The following is a 15582-nucleotide window of genomic DNA, read 5'->3' on the forward strand; positions in this document are numbered from 1 at the left end:
AAAAAGTACTAAATCTTGGCACATCCCCTTGCAGGAGTTCTGCCATTTTAAAAGCTCACAGGAGCTTTGCCTTTCGGAGAACAGGAGACGGTGATGACGCCGCCGCGCACAGGTGCCGGACATGCCAGCTGTCCCAGCCCTGCACCCGAGGCGAGTTACTTAGCTCCTTCACTGTGCCTCAGCCCCCACACACGTTAAAGGGGCCTCCTACTAGTGCCCATTTCGTGAAGTTTTGTACGAGTTAGTGCCTATAAAGTGCTTAACAAAGAACAGTACCTGGCATTTAGGAAGAGCTCAGTCAGTCTTTGTATATGCTTTCTAGACGCCCTCCGACTGTCCTTGTAAACCCCAGCAACCAAACCACGTGCAGCACTGTTCCCGCAGAAGACACCCCGGGTTCCGAGGAGATATGGCGTCACTGTCTGACTCATTTCATTTCCCGTGACCTTCCTGCGCGTGCCAAGGGTCTCATTTTGGGGTGCAGTAGCACCCTGAGATAGTGTAAAAACTTCCAATCACCGATTTTTGGATTGTTTTCCTCCTAAACACTTTACCTGACACTGCTTCTTCACCCTAAAGCTCATCGGAAACTTTTCACTCACTAATGCAACCACAGTGTTTGGGAAATCATATAATCAAGGAACCTTCCATAGCTAGGAACAGACGTTTTGAAATTCTCTAGTTCAAAATACTTACAATCCAAAGTACAGATGAGGAAATTGACTCTTAAAAGTATTGACTCTTCCAAAATTATAGACACTTCACTGATTCCGCCCCCCCATTATACTGAATTCTCTCTCTTTTAGGCACTTCATTCTCTTTAACGAAGCAATTTATTATCCGAAATAGTGTCATATAATTGTGTCAATGGAGCTTTCCAATCACACCAAAGGGCTGCTCTCTCCCCCACCAATCAGGAACCTTTACTGCAGGCTTGTTCCTGATTGGTGAGAGCTAGCTGCAACAGTGGAATGCGGAGCACTAAACAAAAAAGCATAGCAACAGCTGAGCTTGCTGTCTCCCGACCCACGACCTAGGCCAACCTGGACTCCTTCATCTCCAATGAGGTGGCCTCTACATTGTATATGAAGGCTCTGATTTTTCATTCCGCCGGGATCCATCTTACAACATGGCAATCCAGTGCAGACCGGAGGATGAAACTGAACAACACAGCTAAAATAAAGTGTATTCCCAGGTAAAGGAGGCAAATGCTTTGATGCGACATGGATGATTAGTCGGATGAGATTCAGAGAGAGGGCCATGGGGAGGTACCAGTGCATAAGAACTACGTCTGTGGGTGCTGTCCCCACACCCTACCAGTGGCAGCGGCTGTTGTGAGTAACGAGACCCCTTGCAGCATGCGAACCCACCGAGAGGGTTTGCAGAGAGCTCTGGTCATTCAGCCCAGGCTGTGGGGATGGACAGGAAGACGGTTGTGCTGCTTCTCGTGGCTGTAAGTGGCCCTGGTTTGCGAAGAAGAAACATTCACCACCCGGAGCCGGCACTTGGGCGCCCGGGCCCCGGACAACGGGGGGCAGTCACGGGGGGCATGGGGTCTGTTTTCGCAGGGAGACGGGTCTGTCTTACTCTTTGTGTTTGCTTACAGAACACACATTGTGGAAACAGGATGAAGCTGACCAGTGAGGAGTTGCCCAAGGACCCCGTTTATAGCTCTCTGTCCCAGTATGCCGCCAAGAACCAGTCGTTCTCCCAGGGGAGGAAGGAGAAGTCCGGTACAAGTCCCGGTAACACTGTCACTCACAGTTAGTCCTCACACCAGAGAAAAAGAGAGTCCTACTGCTGTTGAGGAAGTGGCTAACGTGGCAGTCTAGCTCTCCTGCTCTCCAGCCCTTCCCAGCTTTCCTGTAAGAATGCGCGACAGAAGGGTTAGGACACCCTTCTGGAAAAGGGAAGCCAGATGTCTCTTCTCTTAAGGAGAACAATGCCGTACTTGACTTGAAATTGGCCTTTCCAGCTACCATTATCTTCCCTAGTCTTAAAGCTACCACTATCTTCTCTAGTCTTAAAAAATTTAAATTGGGGATGCTTAGCCCATTTGGTTAGAATATTTCTAATGAAGCCTCAAACAAAGAATTTCGGCCCTGGCCAGGTGGCTCAGTCGGTTGGAGCATCCTCCCGATGATATGCCACAGTTGCAGGTTCGATTCCTGGTCAGCCAGCGCACGCACAAGAACCAACCAGTGAATGCATAAATAAGTGGAACAACCAATCGATGTCTCTCTCCCTCTCCAATCAATTATATGTGTATAAAATCTTACTCACACATAGGATGGCTTTGCCTAAAGAATTGGACATAGACCGCACTGCTAGAGCTCCTGCCTAGCAGCAAACCAGGTTACTTTGAAACCCAGTTCACAGATGTTTCTGGATCAGACAAGGCGTGGTGTCGGGTCCTGTGGTACTGAGGAGGCCGGGAGTGAGAACTAGGAGGGAAACTAGGATGCACGGTGTCACACAGTGAGTAATGGGTTCCTGGAGGAGAGCAGCTCCATGTTGGGCGGTTAAACGTGCACTTCTTTGTCTTCCCCAGACCACTACAGCCACGCAAACTTGGTGGATAAGGCACTGCAGCTCTTGAAGGAAAGAATAAGAAGAGGCGATGCCGTGGCCTATTTCCTACGAGGCCAACTCTATTTTGAAGAGGTATCATTGTCTATTCATTTTCACTTCACACAACGCTGTGAGGCCCTCACTGCAAAATTTCTCCTGCAGTTCCTCGCATTGTAATGTCAGGGGGATTCTGTCCGTGCCGTAGATCATGGTTGTAGCTTCAAGCCTGATACATTGGTATCACCTTAAGGAGGCATCTGACCTTTCTCCATAGAAGTCATCCTAGTGGAAGTCATTTATAGGAGACATTTGGGTATAAAACCCATTCTTAGACTGTAAACTAAAAATCTAATTGTTATATTTTTGCCCCAAATAGTTGATGTCACTCAAAATATTTTCCTGTTAATAGTCGTTGAGACCCTGGTTCTTATCTCGTACTTGAAGGTAGTCCAGGTGTTCCCCTGTGGAGGAAGGAGGGGACGTGCCTCCACCCCGATCACACTGAGGTGCCCTGCTCAGCTTTGGGCATAGGTGCACCTATGGTTCTGCTGCTTGTTAACTGTTCATCCCTGGGCACACGTACTGTGCCTCTCAGGGCCTCAGTTTCCTCATCTGTAAAAGGGGAGGGGTAGTGTGTGTCTCATGGAGCTAATGTGAGGATGTATTCACTGTAAAATAGGGCCTGGCACCTACCTAAAAAGTGCTTTGTAACTGTTGACGGTTATTGTGCTGGGCACTAACTATTCAGGGAAGAGGGAATCAGAAGGGCCCCCCATTTCATAAAGTTTACAGTCGAGTAAGGGCAGAAAATAGATTCAAATGCGTATAATGAAAAATAAGAAAAAGTGCTGTGAAAGGAATTCAGGGCACACCATGACGGAGAATAACTTAGGGACAGGGCGGAAAGACATGTTGCTGAAACTGAGATTTGCAGAAAGGGGAACAGGCGATGCAAGCAGCCAAGGGGAAGCGCATTCCAGGTAGCGGGGAGGACAGAGGGGCCGACTCGGAGGTGAGGACGAGCGTGGTGAGCGCTGGGACCTAAAAAGAGACCCGCGTGGTGATACGCAGGGCAGGGGATGGCTCTCGATGAGCTCTGAAACGCAGTAAGAGGCCGCTGAAGTCTGAGTCTGTGATGAATGGACTAGAAGGCAAGCACAGAACCAAGACCACTTTGGGGTGAAATTACATGAGCTCAGGCAGGAGACGATGGTGGCCCAGCCCAGAGCTGAAGCAGTGGAGCTGGGTGTTTTGGAGACACAAACAATGGCCCCTGGACTGAAGAGCAGAGACGTGGGGGAAGAGTGAGTTTTGCGGTGATGAGCAAGAGTTCAGTTTGGGGGCATGTTATGTCTGAGATGCCCATGAGTCACCCAAGTAGACAGGTTCCAGAGTAAAAACTTACATGTTCTCCAAGGAGAAGTTTGGGCTGAAGGGCTATATGTGAGGTCTCCCAGCAGGTATATGGTAGTTAAAATCACAAAAACCAGAAGAACTTTCTTACTATTCCTCTGTGTTTTCTGACTTTTCCAGCCACACATTGAAGCCAGACATTATTAGCCAGAAAGGAAAATGAGCCTTAACAACGCAGGCATTTGCTCATGGTGATGTGTTCTTTGAATAAGTATTTGTTGGGATGTTGCTGCAGTTTTTGTTAAATTTAAAAAAAAAAATTTTAATTTATTTATTTTTAGAGAGAGAGAGAGAGAAACATCAATGTGCGGTTGCTGGGGGCCATGGCCTGCAACCCAGGCATGTGACCTGACTGGGAGTTTTTGTTAATTTTTATTAATTTGTTAATTATTATTTTATGAAAAGAGGATTTCAGTCATTTTTGTGTTTTCCGAAAGCTGCTTTTCTCTGGCCTGCTCTTCCTAATAATGACCTTCCAGTTGGGTAGGAGGCTCACCCTCCACTGTTACAAATGATCCCGTCTTTGGCGGGAGGCCTTTGCACGGTGGACTAGGAGGTAACACCATCAGCCCCTCACACCTCAGCATACTCGTTACCAGATGGTCTCCCTGCTGAGGAGGTTTGAACCCATGGCGTGAGCCTCGGTGACAGGATTTAATAGCAGCAAATGTCCCGATGTTCCCAATTTCTTGGAGGCTTCGGTCACAGCTCTGGAACCTCTGAAACCTCAGGAGTGGCGGGCGAGGGGCCGGGCTACATGGAGCAGACGGCCGGGCTCTCATTCCGAGAGAGGACTGGCGATTTGAGCCAAGAGTTCGTGTCCATTTGATTGACTTCGTTGTGTGTTGATTGTTGTCGATGACTAACTTGCAAATTCTGTGCATTTGTCACCGTCCTTTATTGTCTCATATGCTGCTATTCGCTAGATGTAGGTGGGCGTTAAACAATCGGGATTGCTTTAAGACAATAACAGTAATTCCGTATTTCCTGGGAGCGTGCAGGGATGGTATGAAGAAGCCTTGGAGCAGTTTGAAGAAATCAAGGAGAAGGACCATCAAGCGATGTACCAGCTGGGAGTGATGTACTACGACGGGCTGGGCACAGCTGCGAACGCTGTGAGTCACTCTTGCCTCCGCGGCGCCTGAGATTTCCCTGTTGATGGGTTAGCCGAGACATTCACGTTACTTGTATTGTAATGTCTCCCTCCTTACGGTTCAGCAGTCTCTAACCTTTGAGCATTCAAGGGATAGCCGTAGTCATTTGGACATTTGTGTGAGCAATGAAATTTCTTTTTGCCCCTTCTCCTTGCTACCATTAGATGTAATTTTTTAATGTGCTTTTCCGTATTTTTCTACGTTGTTCTGAAATTTCACAAACATGGAGAAAAGCTGGAAAATAAGCAAAAAATAGGATTGTTCCAATTCTGTCAAATAGGAACATTGTTGTTATTTTAAAGTATATTCTTCCATGCACTGCCCCATGCAAAAACAACTTATATACATACAGCTTTACTGAAATGGCAACACGGTGTCTGTGCAGAAGAACCACCTCTCCTGTGACCCTCACGCAGATATGTGTCTGCGAACTGGGCTGGTTTTTACATATCCTCCAGTGACTGGAAACAAGTTAGTGAAATAACAGATGAGGTGAATATAGCAAAACAAAATTTACATGGTGATGTAGATGTTTATTGCATAGTCTTTCTACTTTCCTGTATGTTTGAAACATTTTATGAGAAGAGAAAAAACACAAAAGAATAATTAAAGCAGCCACTGGACAAATGTGATTTGTCTAAATTACCCTGTTAAAAGACAGTAAATATGCACTTAATAAATGAAGTAAAAATTTTTAATGGATCAACAAATATGTTCAAAGAAGCATAGGAACACAGTGAAACTTCATGAAGAAATGACAATTCTACAGTAAAAAAACTCTGTTTAATATGAAGAACATAATACAGAGCCTGTATGTGCCAACATCACAGCATCGAACTACATAAAGGAAATGTGCAAAAAAATAAATTGATAAAACGTTCAATTTAATTTTAATTTCTGGCTATGATAGATAATATTCAGTATATAGTAGATACGTTTAAATAAACTATGCAGCATCCACACAATAATATTCCCAACATGAAATCTTAAGTCTCCCTGGTTGAGATACCAAAATTGAGCATATACTAGATGTATATGTTTGAGCACAAAGAAAATTATAATAAATGCTTCCCCTCCCCAAATAAGTTGTGTGACAACTCTATTCATTCCTTAAGACATAAACAGTCAAAGAGTTTGCCCTGGCTGGTGTGGCTCAGTGGATTGAGTGCCAGCCTGTGAACCAAAGGGTTGTTAGTTCGATTCCCAGTCAGGGCACAGGGCTGGGTTGTGGGCCAGGTCCCCAGTAGGGGTTGCACAAGAGGCAACCACATGTTGATGTTCCTTTCCCTCTTTCTCCCTCCCTTCCCCTCTCTCTAAAAATAGATAAAATCTTTTAAAAAATAAATAGAGCTTTGAAATTAAAATATCCAGGTGGTTTATGTTCTCCCAACCACCCCTGCTTTTCTTCTTGCCACCTTTTTCTCTGTACTCTTCATTTTGTGGCTGTATCTTTCTCCCTCTGCCCTGGCACAGGGCACAGCCTGCTGTCTTTCCTGATCTCATAAAGCAGGGATTTTGCTGGCAGCGTGGCTTCTGCTAAAATGGAAGGGTCTCAGAGAGGACCAACCGGATCCCACGCGGTGAACAACTTGAACTTGATCATCCGCCACTGCAGGTGCCCTCTGGTGAGGACTTCTCACCGGCGGCACGGCCTCCCGTGATTCGTCACAAACGTGCCCAGGCCTCTTCCTGCCCCACCCCTTCCCCTTTTCTGTGTCTTGCCGCTGTATCCTCCCCTCCACTGAGAAAAACAAACTCATCCCGTTTTCCCACACCACGTGGTTCGGTCGCCTCTTCATCTGCCCTCCTTCCTGTCGGGCCCCAGCTCAACTTTCCCCTGGAAGGTGTTCCAGGACCGTGGTACCCAAACGGCCCCCTTTATCTCTTTCACAGACGTAGTGACTGTCTCAGATATTTGTGGCTGCTCCCTAGTTGGAATGTACGCTCCACAAAATTAGCGGGTTTTGACTCGCTTCTTCCCTGCCCAACCCCCCAGGAACCCAGCACAGTGCCTGCCCCCCGGCGGGCCTGCAGCGGGGGCCGGCAATGCCGTTACCGGGGCATCTCCTCAAGGGGCTTGTCCAATGCCTCTCCTGGAGAAAGGTCACATCCCTCTAAGAGAAACTGTGGCGGCAGCTGGTAGGATAATAAAACATTTGGCCTCATTACAGACAAAACCAGTAACCCGTTAAAGGAATAAAATATGGTAACCAAGTAAGATTTAGCCCAGAAATTTAATAATTCAACACAAGGAAATCTATGAATAAAATATACCACCACTTTGATAGCCCAAATAAGAGAAACGAGATGGTGGTTTCAGTATGTGCTGAAAGCTTCATACAACTCAATACTTATTCATAATAAAAATCTTAAGAAGTAGAGAACATACTAGGAAGTGTTTCCTTAAACTTGAGGCGGAGCCAGCTCAAGGTTGTCCTTGCACGAGCAGAAACAGTGTTTCCCCACTGCTCCCACCGACCTGCTCTCGCGTCTCCCGAATTTCACCCAAGTTTGTCTCCAGTCCTCTCTTCCCTTTCCCTCCGCCGCACCCCAGGCCCGCAGCACCCTGAGCTGGGCCACGACACAGTGACCCTCTGACTTTGCTGCCCCCCCTCATTCGCTCAGCCAGCCACCGAAGCCATCTTTTCCAGACTCTCATCGGACCGTGGCCCGTCCATCTTTAAAAGCTTTTACAAAGACTTCCGTGGTGAAGATCAGAAGACAGGGGTGTGACTGGGACTGCTCCCACAGGTGGCCAGCCAGCTGGCCATTCACGTGGCCAAGTCTTTGGTTTCCAAACCAGTAACTGCCATTCCAGAGCCTCCCCCAGGCCCGAGGTTGCTATCTGCCTGGCTGTTGCCATCAGTGGGGCTTCCCTAGGCGTCCCAAGGCCACACCGCTTTGACTCTGTCTGAACTTGACACCAGAATTCCATGTTGAACCTTGACCTCACCCGGTCCCACCAAGCTTCACAGCTCCGCACTGGCCACCACACAAGATGTGCGCCTCTCTGGCCATCTGTCTTCTCACGGCGTCTGGACGCCGCATTGCTTTGTGGCTCCTCCCCCTCTCCCACCGCTGCCGTCCAGCTGGCAGAGTCCCCCACGGCTGAGGCCCCCACGGTGGGGGGGAGGGGGAGCTTCCCCTCCAACACCCCAACATGCCACAGTGCTCAGAGGTGGAGCCGGCATCCCTCCCTTCCCTGGTTCGCTTCCCACCCTGGGCACCAAGTCCCTACTTTTAACTTCATGCCAAGGTGCTGCTTTCCTAGTTCTATCCGTCTCCTGGTCGCTGGCCATGCCCCTAACGTGAGTCTGCAGCCTGGCTCTGGGACCCCACCCTTGTACCTGGCACTTGAACTAGCAACTGAGCATCAAGGAGGAGCCTCCATGTCCAGGAGGCGACCAGCAAGAGGGCTTACACACCACTCCGCACGACTACCACTAAGTTCTGACAGCCGGTTGGGGGAACACTGGCTGTCACCTACCACGTAACCTTCACAGAAATAAATCCACGGAACCTGGGGCTCATGAAAAGTAAACCGCCTTCATTTTCTTGTCTGTTAGTGTGGGAAGTAGCCAACAACGGCACTCCGGGGGGGCAGCGAGGGGGGGTTGCAGCACACACGCCTGCATTTGGTTGTTAAGTGTTATTTTCCTTGGAGTGTTTCCAGGGCTGTGTCTGCTGGGTTTCTGGAGGGCGTGGTTAGCACGTCTTCTGGGCACGCTCCGTGACCATGGAGATGTCAGATGAAGATGAGCACACTGCGTGCACATTGTTGCCGAGCACACTTGGTGAGAAGCAGGCTTGAAGAGAGAAGACAGCATTTGTTTGGGGCTCACAGATGTACTGCGAGAATTATAAATGTGAAAGAAGTCACAGCTATTTTGGCACTTCCAGCAATTCCAAGAACTGTGCTGATTCAGAATAGGGCCTAGGAGCTGGAGGGGAGGAGAGGGAAAAAGGAAACTCCATGGAGATGTTACAATGCCACTCGGGAAGCTGTATAATGAGGGGCGTGCCTCATGCCTGGGCGCTCCTAGGAATGCCCCCCCAGGACAACAGACAGCTTGGGCATGGAGCAGGAATTGCATCCTGTGGGCGCGGGGGAATGCTTTACGACCTTATGGGGAGAAAGAAATCAGTTTGGGTAAAACTAACAACTAGGGTTTTCTGTTTGTTCTTTTCCTTGTGGAAGGAAAAAGGAGTGGAATATATGAACAAAATAATTGATTCTCCATGTCCCAAAGCGAGACACCTACAGTTTGCAGCTGCTTACAACCTCGGACGAGCTTATTACGAAGGCAAAGGTGTGAAACGATCCAATGAGGAAGCTGAAAGGTAACCTCACCTGGGAATGAGTTCTCGCTTTAATCAAACGCGGACACAAATAGCAACTTGCCCTGTCTTTCTCTTTCAGGCTGTGGCTTTTTGCTGCGGACAATGGGAATCCAAAAGCCAGTGTGAAGGCCCAGAGTATCCTCGGACTGTATTACTCAACGAAAGAGCCCAAAGAGTTAGAAAAGGTATCATCGAGCTGTTTCTTTATGTTAGCATTATATTTAGGTTATTTGTGTCACTGTTCCCTTTTTAAAAGGGTGATGAGGAGAGGGTGAGTGGTTTTGAATGTCTTTATTTCTTTAAAATGTAAAAATTTTAAGACCTCAGAGCCCGTTTCCTCCTGTAATCATCTATGAATGCTACCTCCCTTGCATCTGCCAAAGGAGACCACGACCGTGAGAGCATTGTGTATGGAAAAAAGTCACCCATACAAAATATATTCCATGAACGTTCTAGGAGGGAGAGTCCTGAAATGAAGCCCAAATCCTGTGTGAATACAGTATCATGTTTGATGAAGTCTCTGTGACACTAATAAGTAAGATATACCAAGCACTAACTGAAAATTAAATCCATTTAAGAGTTTTACAGAATTATAATCTCGTTCATCATCAGTGACTGAACTATTTTCCAAGAAATCTGAGCGGGGAGAGGCATTGCAGGGCTGAGTTCTACTTGTAAGAGCCGCCTAACAATTTAAGACCCTCCTGGGACAAGGGCACTGCACCTGGAAGTAACTTTCCGAGCTCATTCCCATTCAGGTAGCTGAGTATTAAGCGAATGCACCTGGGCCTCCAGGTGGCTTTTATCCTTGCTCGCCTTTGATCTTGAAAGCGCCCTCTCTGAGACCCACCTGGAGCTGCGCCTCCCCTGGGCTTCCTCCCCTCTGCGCCGTGCCTGGTAGCAGGGGCAGCCCACAGCCACGCAGAGCTTTGTCCCTGTTTCCCACCTTGCGGGTCGTTGGTGTGGAAAACCTGAAAGTCCTGAAAGCTGAGAGAGACAGCGGAACTCTAGGCAGTGACCTCACCGGCACCGCGGGGTAGACAACAGGGGTCTCACCTCACACTCTCTCCTTAAGGCCTGGGACATGGACCCAAGCCTGAAGTACCTTCAAGGGACCAGAACTATTTCCTAGAGCCGAATCAACGATACTACCATATCATTAGAGACTCTTTCTCTTTCTGCTATCTCTTGTCGTTCCACCTTGTAACGAGACGAACCTGTGCTTTATTGAAGGCGTTCTACTGGCATTCAGAAGCCTGCGGCAACGGAAACCTGGAGTCCCAGGGGGCACTGGGGCTCATGTACCTGTACGGACAGGGCATCCGCCAGGACACCGAGGCTGCCCTGCACTGCCTGCGGGAGGCGGCGGAGCGTGGGAACGTGTGCGCGCAGGGGCACCTGGTGGAGTATTACTACAACATGAAGTTCTTCACCAAGTGCGTGGCCTTCTCCAAGAGGTGAGTGGGCGGAAGGAAAGTACTTACGGGAACGGGCGCTGGACGTGCCGTGCCGGGTGCGTTCACAGAAGATGCAACAAGACTGCACGTGAGGGCTGGTGAGCGCCTGCACCCGACACGTGGCCCGTGCCCCTGGGGGCGGAGCCTTTACGTCTGGGTTTCAATTAATTTCAGCAGCCACGTGCGGCTGGCTGGCGGCTACCGTACCAGATCTTACGAGTCTGCAACGTTAGTCTTCAGTGCTGTCCCTTCTGCGTACCCGCTGAGTGAGCTTAAGGAAGTTTTTTTTAACGTTGGGAGACATGACTTGCTTTATTAATAAGAACATACTTTTACTGCAGGGTTATAAAAATAGTGTATATACAGTACTTAACGTAGCTGGGCACATCAGAGATGTGTATTAAGTATTAAATTCATTGCTTCCTGCATCCTTAGCCACGGGTCCTTTAAGTACATAATTTCAGTACAGCTTGATGAGAACTGTGAAATGAGAATGATGGTTAAAAGACTCCAACACCAACATCTCATAAAACATTTGGAAATTTTCATACAACAGGGACATGCCTTTTCCCTGAGCCTATGTGCCTTTCTGCATCTGCCTACCCCCGCTGTGCAGAAGCAACATGCTGGGAAGGGCCACCGTGGCCGTCCGGGCGGCCGCGAGCCTGGGCTGCTGTGCATGTCCCGGCCAGTGGCGCCCTCCCTCCCACAGAGCCTGCGGGCTCCCCACCCCAGCCCTGGGAGGCGGCCTGGAGGACAGACCAGCTGCCTCTGCCCTCTCCTCCCCAGCGTCCCGGCCTCCAGGCAGCGGGCCACCTCCAACGCCCCAAATGCCCATTTGACTGAAGCTAAGACTTTCAAATTTCTCACAGCCTTTGAGACGTTCCATTGTTGCCCACACTCCGACTCCCCGTAACATTAGGGTTAACGGGATGTGACTAGGTCTCCTTTTCCCACAGTTCTCCATGCTTGGGCCTGGGTTATACAGGATGAGCTCTTCTTATTGCCCACGTTTAAACAAAGATAGATGTGCAAGTTGTTAAATGTGTTTTTTGGTCTCGTGTGACTAACATCCAAACCTAAGGTTGATGTTTAAGTAAACAGTCCAAGGAAACAGAAAAAACATTTTTTCCCCGTTGTTGAACTCTGCAGTGATATTAAGTTAAAATACTCATACTGCAAGAAAACCACCTTTCCGTTACCTCCCAGTGGCTGTGAAGCCTGACGCATACAGTCACAGGGAAGCGATGGAGCAGCCGCCCCCCCGCCCAGTACTAGCTCTGTCACACCCGCCCTTCACCCCACAGCTCTGCTAGCACTCCCACAGGCAGAGATGAGGGGACCACTCGGGGCGCCACTCGGGACAATTTCTGCACACGTTCCCTGTGAAAACGAAAGCCATAACCGGTGCCCTCCTCACTCCCCAATTCCCCACTGCACCAGGATCGCCGACTACGACGAGGCTCACGACATCCCCATGATAGCCAAGGTCACGGACTGTCTGCCGGAGTTCATCTGCAGGGGCATGGCCATGGCGTCCTTCTACCACGCGCGCTGCCTCCAGCTCGGCCTGGGGATCTCAAAGGACGAGGCGGCCGCGAAGCACTACTATTCCAAAGTAAGTGGGCTGGCAACAAGCATCGACTGGCTCAGAGATCTCTGGGCTTTTTTCCGTTGGCACTCAACTGTCTTTATGGATTCGTGCCTTTTTCTCCTTAATTACTGCCAGGTAACCGCTGCCTTCGGAGAGGCTGTCAGACATGCGGGTTGTTTTGCAGACAGCTGTCTGGTTCTGATTAGCATAATTAACAGTCCTGCATTATTCTCGCTCTCTCTCTGCTGCTACCTGCAGGCTCAGGCCCGGCCCCCAGACCCGAAAGCCAGAGTGTTCATGCCTTCTTTCACCCAGAGAAAGTGTGGGCCTGTATCCTCACTGCAGCACCTTAATGAAACGCAGCTTTTAAAAAGTTTCGTGTGCAAGACGTCTACCACGCGGAGGAGGGATATTCATGAGTTTGAGATAACCAGTTAGAACAGGCCTGTTCATGTTCGACCCCACGTGGTTAACTTATTAAAACCCCAAACAAATTTCACATCTAAAAATCAAACAACTGGTGGCCCTGGCTGGGTGGCTCAGTTGGCAAGAACATCGTCCAGATGCACCGAGGTTGCAGGCTTGACCCCCAGCTGGGCACATAGGACTGACCACTGAATGCACAGATAAGTGGAACAACAAATCAGTGTGCCTCCCCCCCTCTCTAAAGTTAATAAATAACAATATAATGAAAACCCACTGTTTAAAGCGGGGAGGGGTGGGAGAGGGGGATCACCGTGAAGAGTAACTGCATGCGAGCACTACTTCAGAAACAGGAAACACAAGAAATACTGCGCACACCTTAGTTCCGTGACAGCCAGGACGTCCCAGTTAGAATGACATCATCGTGAGATTTATAAAGCAGTTCGTGGTGTACGAGAACCAGTCAGCTCGAGCAGGTGCACAAGTCAAGGGGAGACTTCCGAGACCCCTCGCCGGAGTCTGCCGTGACTGCGGTGGTCCCCGGCGTGGTCTGTGTGTTAGCGTCACTCGGGGATCTCTCAGAACCCCCAGAGAGTCGGCACAGTTCAGGCTCGGTCTCGGGGACTGAGACGCAAGCACACTCACTGAATCCTGGGGATCCCCATGTGTTGGGAATCTTGGCAGACAAGTTTGGGAACCCTAAATTATACAGAATCACAGTGTACAAGTACAGCTATATATCACTGTACCTTTCTATTAGTACGACTAATAGTTGTCTCTAACTTTTTAAAAACCTAAATGTTCTGTGTATTATACCAGTTTCCAAACCAAGCCAAGTTCAGATTGCATCCTATCCTTAGTACCTTTTCTAAATAAGCAGAAGCAGGGAAAACTCTGGGTTAGAAATATCCTGGATTGTGGTATGTGTTCATCCTAAGTAAAACAGCAAAATAATTTTCAATCTTAGAACAGTTTCCATATGGTTGGAGATAAGGGCCCCATTACTCAGTTTTGGCCATTGTATTTTATGGGAGATGCTTTTAAAATTAAGAAAATCCACATGTTGTAAGCCAGTGAATCCTGTGACATAAGGCATAATAAGAGAAACTGAAGGTGAGGGGGTCCTGACAGTGGTCTTCACCAGACTGGACAGCTGTGCTATAGAAAAGGGACTGTGGGGGGGAGGGAGACAGAATTAAGAGTCACCAGCGGTGCATTATGGGAAAGGGGAAGGCGGTGGATGGCGCAGAGACCAGGGCCCAGAGTCTGCCTCCATCTGGCTGGGTGGCTGCCAACGACTTGGCCTCTCAGGGTTTCTAGGAAACCAGCTTTAGATGTTCTCTTAGGACCCTCTAATGATTCTGAAGGACATGGAGAGAGTTTTTAGCTTAATATGAAGAAGAATCTGCTAATACAACTGTTCAGGAAATATTTGGTAAGAAAAGCTTTTCCCGTAACCTGGTGACTTCTTGCCACTAGAAGCGACCGAGCAAATATCCAGTGACCAGCTGTCATGGGCACTGAAGGGACAGTTTCTGCGCGGAGAGAAGTTGGGCGTGGTTCTTGACATTCTGTGAAGTTACGAACTGTTATGTATCATTGTTTAGTCACAATGAAATTATATCCTTCAAAGTAAGATTATTATGAGATGCTGCTATTCACATGAGATAACAAGTTTAAAGCCAAAATTTGCTGCTTTCCATATTATTTGTTTTAATAATTCGTGTCCTAGGCACGCTGTCATCAGTGCCTCCATTTCCTCTATTTGTGACACTGATAAAATTTTCTCTTCCAACTGATAACAGCATGGATATTTCTACTATGATCTTTTTTGCATAGGCTAATTTGAACTTCTCTAATTAAAAAATCAGAATAGATGTGTATCTTAATTAAGAAAACTCCCTTGAAATTCATTATATTTACTATTCTTAAACACAAACCACAAATTATTAAAAGGTAAGAAGACCCCACAATTCAAAATATATTTAAATAACTGACTCTTTGCCTTTGCTCTTTAAGGCCTGTCGTCTGAACCCCGCTCTGGCAGATGAACTTCACTCTTTACTTATTCGTCAAAGAATTTAGACCGTCGTGCATTTCAACAAAGATCGTCCACCCTGACACCTTTAAAATGTGTATTTTTACAACAGCTATGTCTGCTTATTTTCTACCTCTCAAGTTACATAGTTTGGGTTTTTTACCGATGACACATTACCTTTCACTCTTGGGTTTGTAGTCTGTAATTCACAACTTGAAACGCAGCTACAGGATCAAACGGCCGGGCAACCGCTCAGAAACCCAGCCCTCCCTCCGCCTGCCGACAGGCCTAGACCGCACCAGACCCTGAAAACCACACCGTACTCTGCTCCCCGTCTTCAAATGCAGCGCCCCAAAAGACCTGGTGTGACCTTTGGTTGAAGGGCTTCAGAAGTATAAATGCTACCATGTGTAAGATATTCTATACATGAAATAAATTGTGTCATTTTAACCTGTTATTTAAATGTTTAAATTTAAAATTCACAAAAAGTTTTTGGATGGAATTTACAAGTAATTTTTAAAATAAATTTGTGTAGCATTTATGCTTCTGAAGTTGTTACAGCTAAGACGGCGCTAGATCTCCTGGGATGTC

General features: G+C 48.0%; 1 protein-coding gene across 2 annotated transcripts; it reads left to right on the forward strand.

Annotated features, from left to right (window-relative positions):
- The first annotated feature begins 1612 nt into the window (after positions 1-1612).
- Positions 1613-15038, forward strand: LOC123807667 (LRP2 binding protein). Of its 2 annotated transcripts, none has more exons than XM_045821712.1 (8): positions 1613-1733; positions 2552-2664; positions 4986-5099; positions 9337-9479; positions 9559-9664; positions 10713-10936; positions 12380-12554; positions 14973-15038. In XM_045821712.1, the coding sequence occupies exons 1-8, from the start codon at positions 1628-1630 to the stop codon at positions 15036-15038; spliced, it is 1047 nt and encodes a 348-aa protein (XP_045677668.1). In that variant the 5' UTR covers positions 1613-1627. The 2 variants fall into 2 exon arrangements, with proteins under 2 accessions (XP_045677668.1, XP_045677667.1); XM_045821711.1 differs by having other exon boundaries at positions 1628-1733; positions 4986-5096.
- The last annotated feature ends 544 nt before the right edge of the window (positions 15039-15582 follow it).

The sequence above is a fragment of the Phyllostomus hastatus genome, unplaced genomic scaffold (genome assembly GCF_019186645.2).
Source record: "Phyllostomus hastatus isolate PE091 unplaced genomic scaffold, TTU_PhHast_1.1 phas_scaffold_46, whole genome shotgun sequence".
NCBI lineage: Eukaryota > Metazoa > Chordata > Mammalia > Chiroptera > Phyllostomidae > Phyllostomus > Phyllostomus hastatus.